Below are 27,146 nucleotides of genomic sequence, written 5' to 3'. Positions count from 1 at the left end.
TCTTTCATTATGATGACCTGCAACAATAATACACCTTGTAAGGTGTATCTTCTGTAAAAGCAAGGGGGGACAAAAAAGTTATGTCAACATTTTACTCTAGAACCATTCTGCAAACATTTCTCATTTGCATTATTCTGATTTTCCCAAAAGGGATTTTTTGAAAGAACAAGGTACAGCTTTTGTGATATCTCTCCAACAGTGTTATCTTGAAATGTTTGCCTCATTTTTCAAGCCCTCAAACTCACCTATAAAATCTGAAGCAGCAGTTGAACTCTAGCTAATGCATTCACTGATGCAACAATCCACTACATTTTAAATCAATAGGTCCTGGATAGTCAACAGGAGTCAAAAATAGTTCTACCACATTCCTGGCACAGATGGAACCTGTCCACAGCTCAGAACAACCCTGTGCTCAAGCTCAGTCTGAGAATTTGCACAGGACACCTAAAGCTGCACTGGAAATAACACACCATGCCAGCCACCCAGGACACCAGCACAGCTTTCAACACCTCAGTGAGCTCCCTTGAATAGCTCTGCCCAGCTCTGAGCTGGGAAAGGTAGCCAGATTTCAAATTTGAGCAGGTATGTTTCTGAATGCATGAGAGGAGCCACTCTCATGCAAAAAATACCATTTTTCCAGGGTAGTTTTCAGAGCAGAATCACGCTGTTAAGCTGTGGGTACAAAGCGCGTGCAATACCAAACAGGCAGATGCTATCAAAGGCTCAAAACGCAAAATAAAGCATTACCATTTTTATCCATGGAATGGGGCTCAGACTGCTTCTTCCCAATATCAGCAAAGGATCTTACAATTGGGATCCTGTTGCTCAGCTTCTTCTGGTTCTGATGGTGATGCTGTTTCAGTAATGCCTCATGCACTCTGTGACGAACATCCTCACTGAGCTGCCCAGAACCCACCTGCTGGTCCAGAATCATATCTGAAAATATATACACAACATAACAAAAGAGGGGAAAGAGGAAACTATTTATCTCTTAAATTGCAATAATAATAATAATGATTAGTACCCTATAGAATTACAAATGAAATGCACCAGTTCCTTTAATGCAACAGAATTAAATGTAAGTTTTATCTAGAAGTGTTGCACTTTCAGGGGGAGAGAGACAGGGGAAGGACAGGGACAAAAGGATGTCATTAATATGAAAAAATCCTCAAAAAAGTATGCTGTTCACAAATTAGGGTCACCTATGCAACAACTTTGAAGTCAGTTCTTAAGCACTCTTACATATAATGTATTTAAATCCAGGGTTATGATGTATATAAGATGTCTTTTTTTTTTTTCCCAAATAACCCCTATTCTATTTCCTACAAAGGACTGGACGTGAGGAAACTTTTTTTTTTATTCCCTTTGTACTTACCACAGGAGATCACAGTCTTTCTTTCTTGTAGCTAAAATTACAGTACCTTGTGTGGAATGCACAGAAACTTCAGGTAAGACAATACAGAAAAATTGCTGTATTACTTGTCAATACCAAATAGAATCTATTTCTACTGCCAGATGTACATGTTACTGCAAGAGGATAATTTCGAGGAGGTGAGAGTGAAACTGATCCCCCTGCTAAGAAATTACAACCATTTTTCCAGTACATTAGCGGAAAAGTTTTACATATTCATATTCAACACTCTTTGCCTACAGGTAAGTGCAACTCTACTTGTATGGTGTCATTCCTGGAATAACAGTATATTGCAAATAAAATATTAAAATATAGTATCTGCTGAGGATGATGTCAATATTTAAGATTATCCATTTAGCAGAGAAAATTACAGGAAAAAGAAAATCAAATCCGTATCCTCTTCCTTTCCCTAGGATGCTCTGCTAGGCTTGTTAACAGCCACAGAAGCCACAGGGCTGGTGCCAGTGTGGTGACTAACAGTTTTTATTTCCTGCCAGAAAGAAGAAAGTGGCTTACCTAGACTTTTTTGGGTTTTTACAATGACTTCCCTTTTACTGTAGCACTGCTACATGTAATAAGGGAAGATGCATTCAGTTTTTGAGAGAGTGAAGATGTGCTTTCTTGCCCTGGTATTTCCCATCAGTTGTTACTCTTTTAACATAGACCCAGTTGCAGTAGTAGCTGCAGGAGCTTTAATACAGTCAAATTTCCAACAGATTACTGTATTTTGAGCCTTTTTTTCAAGCCCTGCACAGATGTGAGCTGGAATAAGAAAGACTGTGTCCATCCACCCCTATCATTATGGGATTCCTTTTCAGTTTCTTCTCAAGCTTCTCAAAATATTTTTTCAAAGCCCAGGCCCCTGCAATATCAGTAACACCCTTAATTGCAAAGATTGTCTTGAAAACAAGAGCAGTATGGTTAACATCCAAGAGTAAATGGCGAAAAGGAACACTTTAAACATTTAATTTTCAAAATAGACTGTAATCATTTAATCCTGTAAGTAGAAGAGCCTACGTGCTCACATCAGTTGAAGCTGTACATATTTTCAAAGCCCTGGTCTTCACTTTTGTATCTAGAACAGGCAGCCATTTCTTCACACTCCATATGAAAAAAAAAGAAGGAAAGAATCTTTGTTTTAACAAATTTTCTTCTTGAATGCCCTTTTAAATTCTGCACAGCCCCCTTCTAGCCAGAGACACAGCTTACCATTTCTTTTTTCAAGGATGCTTCACTACCATATGAAGCTTTCAGAAGGATGTGGAGCCTGTGGAATACCCAGCAGCACAGTCTTACCCTTTCTGTTAAATGCTCACACTGCAGTGTGACATGGTACTTGTTGACACCAAGTACACTAAGGTAGGATACTTCTTCAGTAAGGAATCTTGGTTGATACTGGAAGCATGAAATAGTATTTTCAAGCTATGAAAGACAGATGTTCTCCCTGACCTGGTCATTTAAAAGAATTCAAAGAAATTTGGGGTTTCTTATATTTCAAGAATGTTTTCTCCATTCATACTCAGTTACAATATATCATCTGTATAAAATTCATTTTGTGAGTAAATGTGAGCAATGTGAGTACTAACAAGCTATTACAGTAACTGAGCAGCAACTCATCACCACCTGTGAACAATTTACCCAGGCTGTGAATTACAGCACTGGGGCGCAGACAATTTGTATCAGTTCAAATGCAGCATGGCTCCTGTGTGGCCCAGCAGAGAAAATTCCATCTGTCCCACCTCTAGAGTCGGCAAGGATGCAAAAGCAGGCTGGCTGCTTCCACTCACTCTGGAGCTGTCTGTTACACGCTGCAGCTCTGTACAGTGGCCAGACCCATGTGCAGCCCCCACAGGTCCAGGCAAATGGACAATAAGGAGGCCCTCAAGTGTGGTGACAGCTGGCTCCCCACTGCACCTGGTTCACAGTGTGCTCATCACCTCACGTGCAACAACACACAGAATGCTCAGGTGAAACACAGAATAAATTTATAGAAAACATTCTGTATTTCTATCAAAATACCTGTGAAGTCCCAAAAGAAATTACTGGGCTCATATTCTCCTGATATAGGTTAGCACTGGCAGTTTACAGCAGAAACTGAATTCAATGTATACCAGCAAGGGTGCTGGTATTCAGACTTCCAAATTTTACAACTGCACAGTTGTAGGACAAAATGAGAGATTAATGACAAAATGTAAAACACACAGGCTTTTGTGTGCATCACAACTGCAGTGATAGCTGACTACAAAAACCTAATTTAAAAGCCAAAGTTTTTCTGGCTTGTGGTTGTTGCCCTTAAAGACAGGGAAGAAAAAACCAAGCAACCCTAATGCATTGCTTTATGGAAGACAATCAGGTGGAACACCATCCTTTATCTTCATGCGTCTCTAAAGAGGAACCCAAATATATCCTTCCCTAGTGAGTCAGGCAGGAGGAGCAATACAAACCCAACAATTAGGATTCCTGGGCTGCACTTGTGAACCAAGACCCATTTACATCATTTACAATGGTGATTATAAACAAGCTATCTAAGCTGGCAGATTTAGCAGCTCATCCAAGAGGACAGAGCACTCCAGTGCTTCGAGACACAGATTCTATTTCCAGCTTTACCTGAAATTATTTGGTTCAAATATTCAAGTTCCCTAATACTTAAAAAGGAAAGAAAGAATGAAAAATGTCTGTTTTTTAAAATTACAGTATGTAATTCTGTTCTGGAGGAACAAAAGCAAGTACTTCACAAAACCATAAACTGCAGAGACAAGGCCAAAATTCCCAGCTTGCAGTTCGGAACTGCAGGCACAGTGAATGCCTCATAAAAAATAAATTTTGCAAGCTGAGATTGATTTGTGCAATCCAAAAAGATTCCTACAGTTGTGGCTAACATGGGAAAACACAAAACAACCACACAAAAAGACAGCTCTACTTAGAAGTTGGAAGATCTACGATTTACCCACAGACAAAGGAACAAAACCTGACAGTTTCTCTGCAGAGGTTATTACCACATGCTAAGCTGAAAATAAAGCAAACAAATGCAGGAACCTGGGTAAGTGAGAAGGTGAAAGCTGAACAAAAGACAGGTGTAGGGTCAAACAGAGAAGCAGATTACTCACAGGCAATCCCACGCTTTATTACAGTGTTTGTAATAAAAGTTAAATGCACCATAAAAGCACTGTCAGAAACATAACACAGTGTGAGTGCTGCAGATGAAACAAAAGGTTCCAGCGAAATAAAATCTCAACTTGAGCCAGTTAAAATATGTGGTTATTATGGAGTGATATAGCTTAAAGCAAACAAAGGTAAAAAAAGACTTGTTCAGATTGAAAGCTTAATATGATATTAACGAAATCAATAAAATTGCACACTTGGGATGTAATGCCCTGAGTTGCTGAGCACAGAGTCTGGTGACCTCAATCACAAGATTAAGCTGTTACACAGATTGAAAATTCAATCGTGAGGAACATTCAAAAGACTGCTTGGGGAAAAACAGTCAGATCTTGGGATTGGAAAAGAAGGCTAGATTTCAAATTTATTTTAAAATAAGAAACTATTATTAAAATTAAACCATTTAAAATAAATGGGAATATTTCAAATACCTGCAAGTCGCCAAAGCTCCACTGTGAGGCCACAATTTGTATTTGACAAGGTTTGACATTTGTTCACAGAACACTGCACAACTACAAGAACGTGCAAGTTCTGTGGCTCGTGCTGTAAAGAAATTATTGCCATTAAAGGCTGGACTGAATAGTTTTTGAACCAAACAACAGAAAATGGCATCATATGTTAAATAGAGGAACCTTTTGGGTTCATTCAGTGGTTATAATCAAAAAACCAGATGGTAATCTGAGAATCTGCATGGTTTCAAAGGAACTAAATGAAAATATCAAAAGAGAACATTTTCATCTGCCAACTTGAACAACACAGTGAAGCTGCTCTCTAATGGTACCGCCAGATTCTGGCAAATACATCCTCAAGAGACAAGTTCCAAAATAAACTGTTTTGATTACATAGATTTTTCAGACTTCCTTTTAGCATATGTTCTATACAGAAGTGATCGATAAAATATTACTACATAATGTTCAAAGGAATTCCTTGTGCATGGAGTGCTAACTTACTGATACAAGAGTCACTGCAAAGACCTATGAAAAAATAACGTCACGCATTAGAAATAGTAATAACTCCCCCAAAATATGTGTAATAAAAATTGCATTTTTAAACAGGATAAAGTTCAGCAGAGGAACTGAGCTCTTTCCAAGAGAAGCAAAATCCATCTTACAAAAATTAAGAACAATTTGAGAAATTCAGGAACAAACATGCTGTTCTGATGTATGATGGCAGTGTTGGAAATTCATCTCAGAAGTCTCTATTATAATAAGATGCTGTCTGTGAATTCAGCATTGTAGGTATGAATAAGCTCTTTTGCAACAAGGAAAATTGTGTGCCTGTCCAAAGAAATACACAATATTGTAGATGAAGTCATTTTTAAATATGACAGTTGGAATGAAAAAGACCTAATAGAGAATGGACATGCTGGAATAGAATATGATTTTAAAACTCTCACCACATGAACAGTACCAAAATATTTTTATGCAGAACTGTCAGTGTTTCCAGAGATAAAATACAAAATACATTGTTCTGGAAACCATGCAAACATTACAAAAGGTGGCTTTCATCTGTACATTTTACCACAAGCCTGTTAATGTTTTAAAATACAGACTTTAATAATAGAAATTCTCAAAGGCTAAGTGCTAAGAGTTTAATGCATTAGTAAGTGTTTATAGATTAAAAGCCTTGACTAAAACAAATAGGAATTCTTAGTCTCAATTTAGCAATAAAGTTTAAGTACACCTCTTTCAAGGATATGAAGACTGGCATTGCATTAATAGCAATGTAATTTGATATTGGAATATAGCCCAGATAGCAAGACATCACCAATAAATACACAGCACACATTTCTCACTAACAGAGGCAAGAAGAAAGCACAAACAATGTTATTTGTTCTCAAAAGATGATGTATTATAGCAATGCAGTAAAATTATCAAAAGATTGCATCAAAAAAATCAAAACTTTACTATGAATCAAAAGCACAAGAATCAAACTTAATTTAGGAGTACCTCTTAGAACTGTAGGGCATAACCTGTTTTCCCAAACTCTCCTAAAAGTGGCATACACAGTAACAGGGAAACAAAACCAAAAGTGGTCACCAGGACTGCTGGACAAGCCTGGCATGAGGATGGCTAGCAAGCCAAATAACAAGAGCTGAATGTTGAAAAAAAATTTGAAGCCAAGAGGTGAGAGCAACGACCTCCTTAAATTCTAAAGTGTCAGGACTGTCAGATACAACTGGAATACATAACAGTTTGTGGTGAAAAAAGCATTTTTCTTCTATAGCACAAGATAAGTAGGATTCTAACTACAAGGAGGGAATAGCAACTGACTGGAACAAACAATAAAGGACTTCCTGAGCGTGGCATCACTTCCATGATGCAAAACCAGCACACTGAGAGGTACCAGTCCTGCTTAATCTTCAGGTCCAGCAGTCACTTTCAAGTAAAAATAATTATTTGTCATATTATTTGGAATTGCCACATTTCTAAGATCCCCATCACCCCAGGTGGTGTGCTTATTACCACTACTATCAGTCTTTCCTTCTCACAGCAGTGCCTACTGTGTGCCACACTCTAGGTAACATTGTCTAACCACTGGAGACCAGGAATTACACACCTAGCAGTAAAGCAACAAATTACAAAGGGACTTGATTGAAGAAAAGTTAAAACAGCATTGCTACAGCACAAATGATATTAACAGAGAAAAGCAACCGGAGCAGCAACTTTATTTCTGCAGAAAACAGAAAAAAATAAGTCTCTTCAAAGAAACCTGACAGAACGTGAGTAATTTACAGAATGATTCACTTGCCTGAAGCACCTGCTGCAAAGCTTTTTAAAAAAAGAATAGTTCATTGCTTATTGAATCTGCAGAGGAGGAAAAATATAATCTTCTCTCCAAGACCAAGCACAAGTCATGCAAACCTTATCATGTGTCAGGTCACCTTATCACAATGGGATGCCTACCATGCCACTTCATAATACAACAAATTAAATGCATCCAAATCTGCCACAACAACAGATACTTTTAAATGAAAATGGTACATTCCATTTAATGAAAGTCATCCTAAAGCCTCCTCTCAGAATAGGTTTTCCTAATCAACAAACCAGGATAAGCCACAGCTAGGGCTGACTTATAATAGCATGAGGGTAACTCCCCAAATTCTCTGCTGAAGATCAACTTACATCTGTGCTGAGTTTCAACATTAGTATTACAAATGCTCAAATCCCTGGCCACCTTAACTGAAACAAAATCACTTCAACTAAGGACTGACATTATAAACAGTAATTAATTAGGGTCTCATTATATTGGAAAATATACAGTATCTTTCAAAAACAGGGAAAAAAGATGTTCACTGAAGTTCAGGGGTTTTTGCATTCATCCTTACATTTTTACCTACTAAAAGAAATAATTCTGGAAGGACTTTCTTAGCTGACTACAGACTAAGTTGAGTGATTTCTGGATTAAGAATGTAAAGCTCAAGATTGAAAAACTCAGTGTACTATTTAAGCAAAAAATGATACAAGAACATTAAGCAGCTGACCAAAGCACTCCTTAATTATTTATAAATAAATAATAAAGCAACATATTGATAGACACCTTTGTTCTTTCAAATGAGCTGCTTTTTATTCTTCATATTTATCTTTTCTCTTTATCAAGACAAATTTTGAAGGTCTAATTCAGACCATGAGTCATAAAAGAATCAGATCTCGGCACAGAGTAGAAACCCACACAAGTTTCTGCACATTTGTATTATTAATATCTTGCATCAGTTTGACATAAACAATTTGGGAAAAGTAAATAAAAAAAGCAGCTACCACAATCTGAGCCAATTTTAATTCCACTGTTAAATACAGCCCACCAAACAATATGTCCCCTACAATCGAACTAAGTAAAATTCATTTTATATGAGACTTAGAGATTTATATATAATTCACAAAGCAGTTTTTCTTGATAATCTTGACTGTTAGAAAATTTTATTGCTTTGTCTTTTGTATCTTTCCTAAACTAGTTACAGTCTTCAAGGAAAACACCAGGAAAGCAGGAGACGGCATTTCATCTCAATCTCATTTATACTTCTGGGAGAGAAGACTCGTCCATTATGTTTTGTCTTGCTCAGAAGCTCACACAAGCTCTAGAATTGCAACTGTCAAATAAACTTCTATTGGAAAAAAATGCACTCAACTGTATCTTAAGGTAATGTACCTAAAATTTCTTTTAAAAACTTACATTGTATCATTACTCCTGATTTCCTTCTTAAATCTGAGACATATCTGTTTGCATGCAACTTAATTGCAATAAATACTTCCCTATATTTTGGGGTTTTTTTTTAAGCTAGATTGCCTGCAATCAGCATAGCAGGAGATTAAGTTTGTGAAAGTTAGTACACGCCTCATTCACATGAGGCAGCATGGCAGGAGCAGAGAACATGCCAGCTCTAATTAAATCTAACCAAACTGCCCTCTTTCTTCCATTTTAATTTTCTTCTTTATTAAAAATTTATTCTTAAAGCAACAGATTCCACATAAAAAATATAAATAGAATATTTACTATCTGTGCCAGACGTGAGTTTCTTTTCTAGTACATTGAGAAAAACATTTCCAAGGAGTTTCTAAACTGAACTGATTATTATGTAATAACTTTCTTGGTAAGCATTTAGTTTTTGTTAAATAATTTTCATAACTAATACATGAAATATTGATACGTATATTGATACCTGCAATTTCTTCTATGGAGTTGGCTCTCATGTCCAAAAGAACTGTGCCGTTCAGGATGCAGCTCCTCAGCTCAAACAAGCTATGAAGTGACAGTGTGGCAACGTAGGGCTTGCTCCACCTCTCTCCACCATCCTCTACATCTTCTTCAAACTTCAACCACCTATACAAACAATCAATTTTATTACTCCATTGTGCATAAGAAATGAAAAATTAATTACTTCCATGAATGCTGACAGTACAAAGATGTTAAGCATGTATTTAGATTTCACTTTATTCTTCCTTTTTAGGAAATATGAGAAAATTCCATTGCCGACTTCTTTAATAAAGCTGTATTATGTCATTTTTGAGGTTAAGTTCTGACCACATAGATGAAGAGAGAAGTATATTAAGCAATTATCTTTGTACTTTACAAGAACTTTGACTAATTCTTTGGCATACAATGATATTTCTGTGACAGAATAACAAGTTGTACGAAAAGGAGTCTAGAGAAACTCTGGTAATGTAAAAGGATATGTGAAACTTCCATATGTGAAAGGATCAAGTCTTTTGTTACCATCCAGCCAGATGAACCTGCTTGAGACTGAATTCTCTACTGATAAATATTGCAGTTAAAATGTTAAAAGAATATTAAACGAACAAATAACATCTGAGAAGTCACACAGGGATGCTGCTGTGTGGAGTCCTGCAACCTGCCAGCCTAGCAAGGTTTGCACAGCTGCAGCCACAGCACACGCCTGAACTGCTTGACTCTACAGCTCCCAGCTGTTTTATGTGGACATGGCAGCAGTGAAGCCAAGCAGAGCCTCACACCTGGACAGCATCTTCACACATTTCCAGACAGCAGGGAAATGTAAAGCCTTAAGACCTTTAAGCCTGAGGAATTTCAAGTTTTACCAAGCCTCACAGCCCAGCAAAGCAGCTATCACAGCTGTCCTCTTCTGTTCCTGGGCCACACATCTAGCTCTGCTCCTACTTGTAAAATACACAAGTGTACCCACATTTTAGACACTTTTCTACTTTCAGTCCTCGGGTACCAAGTTCTTCCCCTTTTGCTGCCATCTTGCAAGCAGCCACCACTTCACTGACTCACTCATCATCAGCATACCTGCTCCCATCCTGACAGAACTGTCCCAGCTGCCTTCAAATCATTCTCTCACTAAATATAGAGACAATTTGCCTCAACTCCTCAGGTCCTTCAAAAGTCTCCTATGTCTAGCCCTCTCCTCCTCTTTGTATCTAAACATTTTCCTTCCATTTCCTCTGTGAGGAAACTGTCCAGTTTCTGTACTTGGTCTTTGCCCATGAGAACTCTTTCCTCTTCATCAAACCTGTTTCCCACTCCCTTTTCTGCTTTCTCTTCTCAGCCCATCCCCTTCACTTTTGCATTCCTCCAGAGAAGCAGCAAGGAGGACACAGCACAAAAATTTGCTTCCACAAAGCCAAACCATGAAATTGAATTTGCATATGCAAATGAGATTTTCCAAATAAATTTTCAAAACCATGTCCAAAGGGACATCAAACACGATTTAACACACTTCTCCCCAGCAAATTCAAAGCTATACTTTTAAAGGGAGGCCTACAACAACTCAGGGAAGAAGCATGTGAGAAGAAAAAATAGTTCTTGAATTTTTTTACATTTTGCAGTTATGCCTGAGCTCCCTAAGAAGAGGCTGCTCCTATCTTACTCATGGCACTCTTGTTTCCAAGCTGAGAAATGTGCAGTACCTATTTGTATCCACAGCATCACAAATATGGTGCATGAATTGTCCTGTTTAACCCATCTCCCAAGACACTGCAAAATACCTACTTTTTTCTTTTCTCATACCTCCATTTTCATTTGTGTTTCTAATTTATAAGATCTTTATGTTTGAGTATTCTTAATTATTTCTGTTATTATGTATTATTATTAGTGTTGTTATATATCTTATTATTTCTATGCTTGTTATGTCTTCTTATATCTTATAGCTTGTTATATCTTTTATGCTGATTCAAAGAAAAAAAGAAAAATTGTGCTCCATATATTCTAAAAACAATGATCCAAGCACAGAGTTTGACAAAATATCATCATAAACCTCATCCTGTCATTACCTTTTGTTCATGTAAGTCAGTCTTCAACATTGCTTATCTGATTATGCTGCTGCAGTCTGTCCTTGATATTTCCTAATTTAAATCTACTGACCCGTTGTAAACAGATTTTAAAAGAGCAATAAAAGATAAGCATGTTCTTAAAAGTCTAAGACAGGTGACTGGATGGAGGCCAGCTTATTATCAGAGCTTGTAACATGCTAGGGACACAGAGAAATCTAAATCATGAAAACAGCTTTAATTAGAGTTTATCGTGTCAGACATTAAAGCTTACACATTGGTACATAAAAATCCATAGGAAACTGTTGCTACTGCTCAAATAATTTTACTTGCCATTGTGATCATCTGCGTTCCCATGAATTGCAATAGTATAATTGTATGGGTTGCACCCCATTTCCTACTGTTGCTGAAACTTAGGTGTTTAAACACATTATCATACATTGTTACTCAATGAGCCAATAGGCCAGGACATGGAATTAAATCATGTCCAACTGACAGCATTCTGTGTTCGGAATAAATTTCTATTTTGATTTTAATAAGCATATCACAAGTTTACTAATTTCATCAAGGGAATATCATTATACTACTTATCGCCTTTTGTCTTTTCAGAAATATTCCTGTTATGTCAGATAATCCTTATTTAACATATCAAATGAGAAACAGTACCAGTAAGCATAAAACAACTCTAATCTTATGCAGTCTCTTTCAATTCCAAGTGTTCAGTACTTTTAAAAATCATAATACCATTTGATCAATCCTCTGAATTCGTGAGCAAGGCCCCATGACAGAAGTGGCTTTGAAATACAAACTCAGCCATAGATCCCAGTTTGCTGATTTTGTACTCCTTTTAGTTTCCCAAAGACAAATTTAAATTTTGGAGTTTAACCCCTTAAATTGGTATGATGGACAGATAAAAGCCTTTCTTAGTTTCTTGGGAAAGGCCATTGGTCCCTATTGAGCTCATGTCACACGCATCCCCTGTGACTGGAACATATCTGGAGCCATCTCCGTTGTGGCTGATTGCATGGAAGAGCACTTTCATCCTTACAGCTTTCTTTTACTGGTAAAGACTGGCACAGGTCTATTGATAACACAGTTTAGTTTCTCTGATGGAATGCTTGCTAGAAAAAATACGCCAGGAGTTTCAGCAAGGCTTGTTACTGTAGGAAAAACATTACTCAGGCTAGGGTGTGTACACACACCTCATGTGTATGTTCTAGCTTCTAAGAAACACCATCTTCATCACTTTCTCAGGCATCAATAAAAGAGTGCACATGCTTCATTTTAGGCACAGTTACTGCATTTTCTGCACAATATGAAGTGGGTGACTGTATTTTATCTGTTTTGTAGTGCGGTATGTCTGCAGCAGAGAGATGGAGAATGTACTCACAGCCCGCTCAACAGTTAATGGTTTCAATGTAATATTTCAATCTGTATCAATTTCCACATGAGCTTGTCCCTGCCCACACTGATTTGAAAACCAACCAAAGAACACAAGCATGTCAGGAACAAAGCAGGAGTGAGAAAAACATGTTTCTTGTGATCCACTGTCTTTGAAATAAAGTTTTGATCCAGGGAAAAGGTTATACTTCCTACCTTTCCCTAACCAATCCAATTTCTAGTCACTATTAAAAATTTACTTTCTAAACTATGGACACAAGTTTTTTTCCTAACTGTGCATTGAAATTTAAGCTTAAGCCCTTTCCTCCTGGTTCCAAGGTTCTTTCTATTTTCTTCCTTACTACATAATTTCTTCCGCTCCATAAAGACAGTGATATTCTCCAGATATTTTTGGTTGATACTAGCAGATAAATGAGTCCCAAAAGTCTGGGTAAAACTTGCTACAAATCAGGCACCACTTTCCAGCCACGACACATGAATTGCTTTCCCAACACCTGCAACTTGCAGCTACACTATTTAGGTGTATAAAATAAGTCCAACAGTTACATTTCAGCACGTTTCTCCACAAACTTACCAGAATTTATTTTTTTTTCCAGAACAGAAACTATGCATCATCTCCATAGAGAATGCACAGCTGTACAGCTGGGCCACATACAAAAACTACTGTAAGAATGACTATTGATTTTAAAAGGTATGTGTTTCTTCTGGCTTGAAATCAATTGATGGAGGAAAAAGAAATTATCCCTATATCAACATAACCAAGTTATTCATTCCATTCTGCTCACTAACTGTAATTAGTCTCTACCTGAAACTACATCCAAAGCCAAACAGTAAGATTTACAAATATTTCCAAGTGACATTTGCACACAGATGAAAAACTTACAATAAGCCGGGAACAGCAACAAATTCATGTTGTATCTTCTCCATAACATGCTTTTAGTCAAATCAATAATTTTGAAGTCCTGAATCAACCACAGGTATTTAAAGTGACCCACTCTATTAGTTTCTAATGATCTTGCATATTAAACACCATCCATTTCTACTACTCTACTCAAAGCCACTTGGTTCTTTGTGTATGATACCTTTATCTATTTCTAGAGGATAAATACCTCCTAATTTCTTATTATCAGCAAGTTTCCTTATTATAATCCCATTTTTTAATTCAATAATAAATCTATTTACTAAGCCTCATTCTTCAGAAGTTAGCTGTCACTACCTTTCACACTAATAGTATAGTCTCTCAGCATGGCCTGCTGCACCTCTTCAAATAGTTCCTGACCTGCTAATAGAATTTTTACAGTAGAATGCAGTTTAAGTAATACATTCCCACTGCTGTACCATAGCAAATGCTTTACTCTGAAAAATTTAGATTCACTGTTTTTTCTTTGTCAGAAAAACAAAAATCTATTACCTGATTAGAGAGCATTATTAACTTAGTCTGACATGACATACCATTGTATTGCATTTTATTCAATTTTCCACTTATCTCCAAGTCTATAATTTTTCTTTCCTTCAAGCATTGCACGGCTCTGAAATTGGTCTATAAGGGCTCTGTTTGCCCCGACCATTTTTTTATCCTTTCTTTAACAGTATTGCTGTGTTTGGATTAGCACAGCACACCTGACAGACTCAGAGAGACAGGAATTGCCCTACCCATTAAATACACATTCTTTCTCCTTTCTGTGATGGAAATTATTGCACCCTCTTATTTGCACAGAGAAGCACTTTGAGTCTTATCTTCATTTTGAATCTGGTAATTTCCTTGCCATCTCCTCCTTCTCTAACCAGTCACCCCATGTCAAATGCAGTCTGAAATCTGGGGATCCAAACTGAAAAAGACCATTTTTCTTGGCCAGTCCTTTTTTCCATCTCACTGCTAAAGCTAATGAAAATTTTACTATTACCTATTATGTCACTCTCGTATTTTCTGAGCTCAAAAAACATAGTTTTCTTGGCTGTTTTCGTCCTGTCTTTTTTCAACAATCTCATTCCTATTAAACATTTTTAATTCTTCATTTCACAAACAACAATTGAGAAGGGTGAGGAGGTATAGATAGATCAACCAAAACAGAAATTTATTTCACCTACTCCTTTTGAATTCTATCTTCATCAGAACCACTTGCTGACAGAAACTGTTATAGTTTTCAGAAACACAATTCTTTAATAATTTTCAAAGGGATTTTTTAATTGAACTAAAGAAGTCACTAATTCCCTGCTTAAAAATAACATAACATACAGTGCTTTTTACTTTTTAATTTCAACAGAAGTTGATACCCCTCCTAGAGAAGTTCTATGTATTCCTAATCAGTATAAGAACATTGCAAATGATTACCTTGATTAGTTTTTCTCTCTCTGAATATTAATAAGATTATTTAGGAACACTACTGCCTTCCTTTTGCAGCACAATCCCCATATGGGAATTTTCTACACATAAAAATCTATATTTAGCATCTGTCTATGCTGCCTATCAACAGATAATGGAAGGGAAGGTCATAGAAAAATTTTTGGCCCTCTGGGAAAGAAGAAATTTGCAGTAAAATTAGAAAGAAAACTACCACCCATGTTCATGTCAAACAGCCCACATACATAGTTCCCCACAAAATCCTTCCAGAAATTTTGCAATTTATATTCTACCAAATATATGCATTACACAGACTTTTGGGCACCACTGAGGAACAATGTCAACAACTGAGAAGGACAGGAAGAATTAAGGCTTCAAGATGAAAAGTAAAGATTGCTGTAAAATGTAAATTCTTAATGAAGCTAAGCAAATTATCTCCCATTTAAATGCTCAAGGAAAGAAAATATACAAGTAAAAGAAAAGTTCTGTACCAGTATTGTTTTTTTTTCTCAGCAGAAGTGCAATCTAAAAGTCTTTCCCACTAATTTTGCAGAAATAAAATAATCCAGCACTGAATACTCATTCTCAAACTGTTCATGGAGACTTAGAATATGTATAAGTTCTATTGCTCCAAAAGTAATCTCATTCTTTGCTTTAATCTTTTTATGATGGTTCCCTTACCACTTTCTTGAGGATTCGAACAAAATATGAAGTTTGAAAGATTCTTTAAATTAGAAGATAAAATATGAACTGACCCAATTATTTTAATTCATATCTATGGTATATTTACATCATTTTTTTTCCATCAGTGTTCACTCTGACCTATATTCATAAATCCAAATGAAAATATTTGGCTCTGGGAAACGATGAATGCTGTTGTAATACTAGCACTAAGGATTAAAATTATGGGTTTATTTAAGCTTTATGTCCAAAATCTGTCCCTGAGCTTGCTACAGCTTTGCAATCATTCCTCAATACACCAGCAACCAATACCCACAGATAATTTTTAAGTTATAAAAATGCTCACCTTGCTGTCTCCCTCCACTCTGCATCCTCTCCTTCACGCCAACAGATCTCATCAAGCTCAGTGAAGAGATCATGAGGAATGTGTTCCTCATCATCATCTTCTGTTCCAAGAATAAACTGCACCCTTTGTGATGGGGTATCTGGAGAAAAACAAAAATATCAAGTCCAAAACACCAGTTTTCTTGCCCTGAGAAAATAAATGTTATGAGATTATCCACATGTGTTCATGCATATCACTTACTGCCACACAAAAAAAATTACAGTTCTGCTGTAAGAACATTCAATTACACACAAACACATTCAGATTGAGATCTCTTCATTTACTGTAGTTGTCAAGTCCACTTTTCAAAAACTCTTCCAAAGATATAACCTCATGCATGGAAACAGAGTGCATTGGAAGCTGGAATGGTATCTCCCAGGAAAAAAAAGACACACAGAAAGCAGCACAGATAAAGATGAATAAAGCTGATAAAAGTCTTTTACTCCAGTGTTAGGAAAATCTACTTTACCACTTCATAAATCTACATCTGCAGATCTATCTCAGGCCATAAAGACAGAATACTAACTGTGGAATCTTTGCTGTAGGAGAAATAAACCAAATGAAACCTGCCTAATGTGAATATACAATTGCAGACTTGACCATTGCTCCTTTGTTAACTCTTTCAACTTGGTTAGGCTGCTTGAGATACAAAACTTCTTAATCTGTCCCAGCTTCCTTATTTTATTCTTCCTGTCTTCCCTTCAATATTGTTACTGATTAATTTTCTTCATAACCTTTCAGTGCAGATGGCTAAATATGTTTTTGAAGACATACTATTGTTTTTTCACTCAAAAATTCACAGAGCATCTTAAAGTACATGTATATTCAGTGTTCATAGCTCAAGTGCTATATTAAAAAAAATCCTATATCCTATTTGCTTATTTAAATGCAAATCTCAAATGAACAAATTCTGATGAAGCACAGCCTCATTGCTGCTTTTTCTGCTAATGTGTTTTAGATTTCTGAAAGGAACCAAAAGTCCTTTGTGAGAGCTGAGAGAGGCCAGGCTGCCAGTCAACTGAAAAACTGATTATCCAGCAGAACAGCTCAGTGATTCTTTGAACATTGTCTAAATGAAGTTCAGTTCTATAACATATTTGTAAGACAAGCTACAGTGTTCCATCTAACAGCAAAGAGCATCACTGCACAGGGTCCTAAAGCTCTTTGAATATTGGGAAAAAATGAGATTATAACACCCATTGAATGCAAATGAAAGAGAAAACACAGCTCTGATCCAAACAAATTAAATGGGCCACTGACACAGAAAATTAAATTCAGCAATACAGATACCTTTTTGATAGCAGTACTAAACTTGCTACAGCAAGGAAACACAAACAATACATGACAAGTTTCACCTGAGGTCTATTTGCTTTAACAGAGTGTAAAGATCTAGAGCAGTAAAGCCTATTTACTCCTTCACAAAGCAAGGAAATTAAACCCAAGGAGAAATACAAGAGAGTAGGAAGAGATGTTTGGACTCAGGTGCCAGAAAGAACCAGAGGATGGAACTGCAAGGGGTACAGCTAAAGGAATTACTTTTGGTGAATCACTGAAGAACACCAAGAAACTCCTCCACTTGACCCTTTCTCTGCTTTCTCTTCTCTCTTACTGTTCAGTCCTCTTTTTTCTTTAAAAATATTCAACTTTTTTCTTTAAATCTGAGACTATAAAGTACATTCTAGTTAAGAAGTGTGCAACTTCTTAAAACTAATTTCCAGAAGGACAAAATTCAGTGAGATATGAACTTACAAAGGATTTGTGCATATGACTACTAACAGAACATGGAAAACAATCTACTTTGGTAGAGAGCTGGACTGCAGCTAGAATCTGAGAATAAGCATTGCCAGGAACACCCTGTACTCTTGATAAAATCAGCACTAGAACTGATTTACAGCAACTGCTACTGTTAAGTAATAAATGAGCAGTGTTGCACAGCAGAGCTGCAGCTCTGTGACAGTTATGATCCTCATGCAAGTACATGCTTTCAGCGTGGGAGGAAAGCAGAGGATCAGAAACCTCTTGAAGTCAGGTGAGCAGTAACAAGGAATCACCTCACTGCAGTAATTTGCTCTTACTGGGTCTTCTGTGTAACAAGCTACTTGACTGACAGCAGTGAATCAGAATCTTTCAGGTTGAAAAGACATCTAACATCATCAGGACCAAGCACTGCCAAGTCCACCACCAAACCACACCCCTAAGCACCACGTTTATAGAAATGACAAAATATGCACTAAATTATCTTCTTCCTTGTTAACAAAGCAGTAAAAATAGCAGCTAGATTCTGTCTCTCTTTACTGCTGTGATTTCTATTGATATTTGAAACCTGCAAATCACAGCTTCATTTTCAGACAAGTTGAAACTGAAAAGAAGTTCTCATTTGCTTTATGATACAATAATTTTATTTCAAGGACAAAACCCTAAAAGACATAAACAATAGGAAAATTATAATAAGAACAACAGATCTGTTGGTTCCACTTGTAAAACTGAATTAACAGGACTATTCATGAGCAATGCCAGATAGATTTGGCTCATATTCACAGGAGTAATAAATACCAAATATGTCATTAATATGTTATATAGAAAATTAGTAATATGTGGTTCAAAATCAGTATGGAAGAATACTTCAATTGCTGACTGTCAAACTGTGATAACTTAATCCTCAGTGCAGAAGCATAATATTTGCAAACTAGGACACAATGTTTTCTGTAGTCTAGGCAAACAGAAATTGGCTTGAATATTATTTTTGTCTATCCCTACTTCAAGCAGCACAGCCAGCATAAAAAAATCCTTCATACTATTATTGCTATTTCTAAAAAGTAACGAAGACAATCTAGATTACAGTTTAAAAAAAATAAATTACTGAGACTAATCAGTTACAGTAGTATTTCTATCACTGTAGTTGTTTTATATCAGAGTTATCAGAAAGAACATGAATTTAAAATTTCACAATAAGCAGCTGATGATTCTCCCATGTAACTTGGTCATCACCAGTTCAGGAAATCCTCCACGACCAGCTAGAACTGGGTAGAAAGCCTAGTGCACAACAGGAGCTGGGGTACCATCAACAAGCACTCCTACTTGGCCAATGAGCAGTCTCAGTCAGGAAAATTGAAGCAGCTTTGTGATTGCTGTGGCTCCACCACCCCCTCTGATTTATCCCTGGGTTTCTCTGGACTTGTGCTCATTTCACACGTGCAGCACATGCATCCAAACTACCTCTGATACCTCAAATTCATTGTATGCATGCAAATACTGAGCATTCCACATTTTAAAATCTGGCTAATTCCACTGGCCTAATAAAAGGGTAAAAATTAAGACCTGGTGGTTAAGCTGTTGTTGTACACACAAATCCAAAGGGGGACTCAGCGCTGCAAAAAGGGAGTGATCCTGCAGAAACCTGATATATTGTTCTATATTATGACACCTTGTACAGGCATCAACACCCCTAAAACAAATGCAAGATGTGGGCACAGACATACCAAAAGAGCAGATCTGAAAGCCAGAATTTCCAATAACCTAGTTCCCAGAGGGAAACAAAGAGCTGCTCTCTGGAACAGCAATGAGTGCAGGTAAAGGCAAACAGAGTCCCACAACACCTTCCCACCTTGCAAAACACAAACAGAAAGGAATCATAACTGGCATTTCCCCCATTGAGAACAACCCCAAGTGCAACCACAACTCTCGGTCAGGGCTGCTCCCTCTTGCCTAAGGGAATAAGTTAAAATCAAGACTTGGTCTGAGGTAACAAAAGAGGATCACTCTCAGTCCCTTCAAGTAAATTCAGCCCAGCAAACTTTCTGTTCCACAACTCCAGTCAGAGTAACCCACACCTGCTCAGTGAGTGCCAGGGTTTCAATGGGACAAAGCTCCCTGCCATCAGGCAGAACTGCACACAATCCATCAGGCGATGTCACAAGCAAAAATACAGCTTTCAGTACATAGAAAATGTATCTAAATTCTGTCCTCTGTTCTCAACAAACTCTAGAAAGAGTGCTAAGATGTATTTCCCCCTGTATGTAACACTCCCTGTATTTCTCAGCTTGTCAAGCCTGCATTTAAGGATAGAATTAGTAGACAAATACTTCTTACTGGGGTCAGCAGATAAACATGCTAACTATTAAAGTAAAACTTTCATTACAGAAATTAACATAAAATAGTAAGCAACATATACAAGATTTAATCCATGCTTTGCGCTCTTCTACATCCACATTAAAATAATATTAATTAGGCAAACTAATTTTTTATTACTCACTGTACAGGACAAACAGCAGACTAGGAATTAACAAGTGTAACACAGTTGACATTAATAACAATCCCTCACAAGCCAAGGGGAAATGATATAAAAAATTCACAGGAGCAGAGAAAAGAAAGGATCATTTCAGACACAAACATTGAGCAACCTCCTGCTTGCACTCACCACAGAAGTGGTGGATGGGGACTCTCCCCTAACCTTCTTCCTTTGCAGATTGGACCCTGCCCTTAGCTCAGCAATCAGTACAGGTAAGGATCATAAATTCAATTTTATTAATTAGAAAACTTATTAAAATTTTAAACTAAATTTGCATTACTAAATCCCACATAAAATAGCCAACAGCCATACAGAGCACTTCTGAAAATCTCTTCACAGACCTTAGAAACCACATGTTGGGTTTGGAGAAAGTATTCCTTTGGTTATGCTCTGGCATTTTATCCCTGCAGGAACAATCTGCTTCAGGGAACTATCCCAGCATTTTCTTGACATGAATTATTTCCATCAACCCAGGTCTATGGCAAATAATCATATCTTTTGGATCTGACAATATGGACAATTCTTAAGCTTTAACTATCTTCTTTTTGCTAGATTCTTAGAACTGCAGTTATGATACATTATTTTAATCTAGATTTGCAGCAATCCGTGCCACAGCTGCCCAGACATTCAAACTTCCGAGTTCATCATTCCTCACACAAGCCTATAGCTAAGAGTAGGTGAATTCTCTTAACAGCCATACTCTTTACAAACAATTTAATTTACCCCACTAATAACCGTTCAGCACCTGAGTTTAGGTACCAGATACATCCAGCTGAGTCTTTTACATTTATTTTCTTCAGGTCCTTCTACTAACCAAAAGAGGCCCCACTTTACAACTCACTTTTTTTGCCTGCATTACCTTCAGAGCCTTTCCTGAGCTGTGTGTGCAGTCCTGTGTCAGGCTCACCTCCAGGGCTGCCCTGCCTGCCTTGCCATGTCCAATATCATGAATTACAAATTTAAGCCTCTTTAAAACTAGGGATTACTAAATCCAGATTTCTTAAAAGAACAAACCTTCCACAAGCTTCAACAGTGTCTACTCATCCAGGACACACATGAGGCTATAATCAAACCCCAGCTCTTACAGCTGTGTTCACTTTAACCCTCAACAAAACCTGTCCTTAAAGACACCCTGTTCAGAGCCAAAGTCTTCCTATTCCACACTTTTAAAACAGCTATTAAATATCTTTAAGTCATGAGTACCAAAAAGCTGTTTCACTGGCTACAGGCAAATAACAGATATCAAAAAAGCCACAGAAAACTGCCACTAAAATCCACATGCACACAAGTGAGTGCAACCCCACCAGCCAAAGGGAAATGTGCACCAGGCTTTCAGTGCCACCACGACCCACGGCACTGATAGAGCCTCGTGGCCCAGCAGCCCACAGGGGCTGCCACCCATTGCCCTCACAAGCAGCACCAAGGAGATGCCCCAGGCTAGAAAGAGCCTTTTTTTTATCAAATAAGTTTTAATATGCATCAATTCCCTAATTTAATTCTCAAGGAGTCACAATACTTTACCCCACAAGGAAAACTGTGGAGAAGGGGAGCTTAAGGCAGAAATGAAACTAGGGCTTTAATTACAACAGCAGCATTTCAGCTGAGAACAGTAAACCTCTCCAGTAAAACAAACAGCACTACTGCATTTTTAACCAGAGTGGATAAATGCACTGAATTTCTCCTTCTCTTCAAAAAGAAGAAATTTAAGAGACAAGATGGTGAAAACTAGAAATCACTTAACTTACAATTTTTACTACCCAAAAAACCCTCCAAATGTGCAAACCATCAAATCTGTAAATTGTGCCATTACAGGCACATCATTATTGCAAAATGGAAACACCTTTTACAACCTCATCTCATTAAGAGGCAACAGACAGAGAGCTAGAATCAGGTGTGGGGAAAACAAAACCCAAACCTGAGTACCTGATCTGTGCCCCTAAATGACAGGATGCTCTTTCATCCCATTAAGTATATATCCTGCATATTATTTGTCTGATCTGGAGTTATCTCTGAATCTGTACACTGTGAACATTTGGGTTATTTTTGAAAAATGACAGTAGGAGATTAAAAAAAAAGCTAATGAGTCAATGTCAGAATGTTCTAAAAAAATCTATTCTCTGCAGAAACCTTCCCAGAAAGTATCTGGTAAAGCTTTCCCAGCCAGGATTCAAAGGGATTACCCAGAAGCTTCCCCCTATTGTCATTGCACTGACTAGAGGTGTTTTCTACCCATGCTGATACACAGAAAACACTTAAAGGAATTGGTTTTTACTGGACAGGAACCAGGTGGCACCTGTGACTCTGCATGGGGGGCACAGAGCCCCCCAGCACAAGGTGCACTGCACAGCTCCTGGAGCAGTGACAGCAGAGCAAGGGCTGCACGTGATGGTACAGCACAGATAAAGTTATAAATTACACAGTTATAGATTATGACAGAAAATAATGCTTTATCCCGTGCTGGGTTAACTGAGCAATGTGGAGCACTTCATGTCTGAATATTTCAGGTCTTGTTTCAGAATCTCTATTATTCAGTTGTTGGATCTTTTGCTTTTATTATATCTCCTTTCATACTTCACTGCTTCAAAACACTGCTAATTTATTCTCTTGTATCATAAAAATCCTTATGTATTTTACTGACTTACTTCAAAGCACTGTTTTCCATCAGTTGGTCTCACAGTGCTTATTTTCTCCATCTTTTCTTCTTGCACCTGCTCATCAAAATGTTTTTTTCTTTCCCCTCCTCCCTCACAGTTCCCAAGCACACAGCCTTCTACTATTTGGCAGAAAAGCATTAAAAGGTGTCAATAGAAAGATGGAGCTAAGCATTTCTGCTTGCTCAATTAAATCAGAATGATTTATAAATTAAGGGACTAATTTGGATCTACTCTCTCAGGTAATACAGTCCCTCATATTGAGTTACACATCAAAAAAAGGAAGAGTAATTGTCTTCCTTCAAGCTTCCTTCACTTCTGGTTACTGCTAGAAACTTGTAGTCATGGGGAAGAACAGCTAAAAAGCTTATTGAGGTTTAGTAGGTTCAGATTTAGTGTGGGAAGTATCTGTTGCTCCCTCTGTGCAAATAAAGCATAGAAAAACCATGCTTATATTCTCTCTAAAGGCAATGCTACACCCCAGGCAGCACAGCAAGTCTGAAACTCCTGTAAGGAAAAACCATAGTGAAAGAAGGAGGTGTATACAGACTACTATTCATCTCTGTATTATTTTTTCCTGCTTGTTCTGTACATGCTTAATCTCACCATCACTGTAGCATTTTAAGATTTGCCTTGCTTATACAAATCCCTTTCACTCTTGTCAATAGAATGCCACATTTCTGCCTGGATGGACCAATGTCAAAGCTCAAAATCTGTTTCACTGGCCCAACTTCCAGGAGTCAGATAGACAAGGGGGAAAACCCTCAACATTTACTATTCAGATAATTATTCAGGGTAAAAAGACTAGATATTTCCAGATTTGTGGTTCTATCTTTGGATTCTTTGAATTGTTATCAACCAAGTACTTCAAAGAATATCTTCAGCAGTCTGAGTCCAGAAAAGATTTCCATGTTTCTGGCCTGTAACTTGTCTGTCAAGTGACATCACTTATACACACCCTTGAACTGGTTACTATAAAACCTTTAAAGGTGAAATTGTGACTTTAAAAACTGCAGATCTCTACTCATTTCTTGAGGTATACCAGAGGATAAGTGCAGTGAACATCAAGCTACAAATCTACTTCAAGACCATCTTTTTTCATATTACTGCTATTTCACCCTCAGAGATCCTTTGAACATAGGCTGATTTACCTAACACAGAATTATGTTCAACATTGCATTGTATTGTATGCACAAATGTCAAAGACTATTAAGAACAGATTCAGCCAGTTAATTTCTTCTTTTTTTTTTTTTTTTTTACTTTTGACATTAAGAAGGACACAAGCCTAGGTCTCCAGAAGTTGAAAGAACAGAGCTAAATTCTCAGCCAAAATGTGTCACATACTGGCACTTAAATAAAACCAGATGACTCAACAGAAGACACTGTTTCATAGTTCAAGATATCTCACTTCTTGGCTAATGTAACTTTCAATTGTTTCTTTTTAATCTGACTTTATATGTATATATGCGTATTCTTTTTGAAAACTGTTTTAATAATTTATGAACTTTGTTTTTCTCCAAGAAACTGGTTTCCATATAGTATTGGGTCTTTGTACATTTGAAATCCATTCCAGACAGAACCACCATAGCCAATTTTTTTCTTCACTGCTCAGTCTTCAAAACATAACTTGTATCTGCTAAGTTTGAAAAAGTCTTGACTTTGTTTTACTCTCAGTATAATAAATCATTGTGATTTGAGAATTTCAAGATCTAACCATCACCACTTACAGTATACTTGCTCAAAAGCTTTCCACATACAAAATACAAATTTCTGATTAAAAGAAAGTCTTATAATTACTGTTCTATAACCTGAAATTACACTGGTACATTTCCCAAATGATTTAAAAGCACACTAGCAAATTGTTTTCTACACATGCTTCCATTATATTTTAAACACTTTCCATAGCCTTGGACATTTCATCACATGCACTTTTTATTTTTGAACAGCATGTAATATTCTCATGTTTTGAGACAAAGCTTGGCTAATTTATTAATGACTACCTTCTTCTCTGTAATGTTTACTAACTTAAAATTTTGAGAACTTTAGGAGTTTCATATCAGGTTTGTTTACTGAAAGGTAAAACCTGTTTTTTTCTCAAGTCCACAGTTAGCAGATCCATGTTACAAGGGCACATTTATAGTGTCATGTTAGGAAAAAGGTAAACACAACCTAGATCATGGTTTCAATCTGATAAAACACTGCAGCTTCAGTAACATCAACATTATTACAAAACTAATCATAAAGGACCATGGCTCTTCTATGTTACATTTTAGGGGCAGATACTCCAGAGCCTACCCTGAGGGTAGCTGGTGCCATAAAGCACTTCCCCTCTCAGTGGTAGCTGCAGTCTGTCTTCAAGAGAACACTCAGGAACAGCTCCCACCGTGCTCCTTCAGTGCTGGAAACTACTGAGCTTTCTCATGTATTGGCTGCCACTGGCTGCCGCCCCTCAGTGGATTTGTTCAGAGGAAGGAATCACCAGCAGAGACTCTGATGGATTCTCCAAAACCCTGCTGCTAATCGTGTCCAAGTGATAACAGGACAGATTATGCACAACCATGCTGACATTTATTACTTAAAGACCGATCCAAAACTAAAATTTGTCTTACCAAAAGGAGGAGATTCTCTCCCATCTTCTAATCCTGAGTCCCGCTCTCTGTCTCTCTTTCTGTGTTTGTGCCCGCGGTGCCGATGGCGTCGGTGACTTTTTCTTCCACCCAGTGGCACATGAACCCCAATGAACAATGTTCGATGGCCTACAGGTAAAAAAAGGAGTCTTTGAGAAAGGAACAGGCAAAAAAAGGAGTCTTTGAGAAAGGAACTATGTTATAACAAAAGTATAAATATCCTTAATAGCATTAATGGTATCATTCTTACGATAATTTTGAATTTATATAATATTGATTATTCTAATGTTAATAGTCATAACAGTACTGACTTGAATAATGATGATTAAGCATCACAGATACACAACCCCTTGATACAGGAAGAAATTCTACTACTGAAATCTTTATGATACAGTGCCAGATTCGGTTTTTTCCTTCAAATTTGCATCTTTGTATTTGAACTTTCATTAAAGCCAGGCAGGTGTTCTGTTAAATGTCTTCCAAAACAGTAACACAAAGAGACACATGGATCTCTTTGGATTGAACATTTGGTAAAGTTGCTGTTTGCTTTGTGTGTACAAGAACTTTATCAAACTCATTCCTATTTATGAGCCAAACCCTGACAGAATTCTTGTGGGAAATTCACTGAATAAAAAACAAAGAAGAAAGGAAAAACAAAAGAAATTGAAAAAACAATTAAACACTATGTAAGCAAGAGCAAAAAATCCCTATACCACTTTACATGCTCACATAATAAATACATTGCTGGTATCTTAGTGTGCTTTCATTTCTTCTGTTTAATTTTTTTAAATACATAAGAAGGTACATATTGCATGCCTGCTGCCTTCAAGTCTGATGAATTTCATGTTGCTGATCAAGCCCAAAATATTTAGGTCTCTTAGCTATGTGGGCTAACAGGATTAGAGCACAGTAAAGCATTTAGAAGGGGGAGAGCACAGCAGAAATGTGCACTAACCAGAACAAATGGGAAAGAAATCATGACTCACTACAGGCAGGTCTTCTACATTTACTCAGCAGAAAGACATAGCCCAGATTACTCATCTCAAATAACATTATTTTCTCCTTGAAATGAACATAACACAGCCCATGGATATTTGCTGCTTTGCTGTAATCATTCAGCTGTGTCAATCATCTGAAAAAGGTCAAGAATATTAAGCTAAGGTAGCACGTGATCTCTAATCCCATGGAGACTCCAGAGGAGGCAGAAAACGCAGCAAGGCAGCATGTGTCACAAAGCATCAAAGAAATTCAATACTGACAGGAATTCTCTGCAGAGGCTGGGCTAAAAAATCTGGAGAAAAGACTCTCGACACCACACTAGTTACTTCCCTAGCACTGATCCATGCAGAGGAGGCTAGAAAGCAGAGGCATCAGTTTTTGAGAGACTATTCTAGTAGAGTCAGGAGATCTTCCTAATACAATGCCCACAAGTTGAAAAATATTTATTTATTTATTTGTT

The 27,146-nt window shown here is 37.2% G+C and overlaps 1 protein-coding gene across 10 annotated transcripts in view; it reads right to left on the bottom strand.

The window, feature by feature from the left end:
• SLC4A10 (solute carrier family 4 member 10) overlaps window positions 1-27,146 on the bottom strand; it is a 167,657-nt gene that overhangs the window by 54,012 nt on the left and 86,499 nt on the right. For all 10 annotated transcript variants that reach the window (XR_005257653.1, XR_005257652.1, XM_038143541.1 and 7 more), the window contains 4 exons: window positions 25,670-25,816; window positions 16,083-16,221; window positions 9,228-9,388; window positions 748-936 (listed from right to left, as the gene is read on the bottom strand). Coding sequence is in view for 8 of the 10 variants with exons in the window: in XM_038143541.1 (XP_037999469.1) it covers window positions 748-936; window positions 9,228-9,388; window positions 16,083-16,221; window positions 25,670-25,816 (636 nt within the window). In the remaining 2 variants the exon portion in view is untranslated. The remainder of the gene's footprint in view (window positions 1-747; window positions 937-9,227; window positions 9,389-16,082; window positions 16,222-25,669; window positions 25,817-27,146) is intronic.

This window comes from Motacilla alba, chromosome 7 (assembly GCF_015832195.1).
Source record: "Motacilla alba alba isolate MOTALB_02 chromosome 7, Motacilla_alba_V1.0_pri, whole genome shotgun sequence".
In the NCBI taxonomy this organism is placed as follows: domain Eukaryota; kingdom Metazoa; phylum Chordata; class Aves; order Passeriformes; family Motacillidae; genus Motacilla; species Motacilla alba.
The sequence above is the reverse complement of the archived record's forward strand: the minus strand, read 5'-3'. Positions and strand labels throughout refer to the sequence as shown.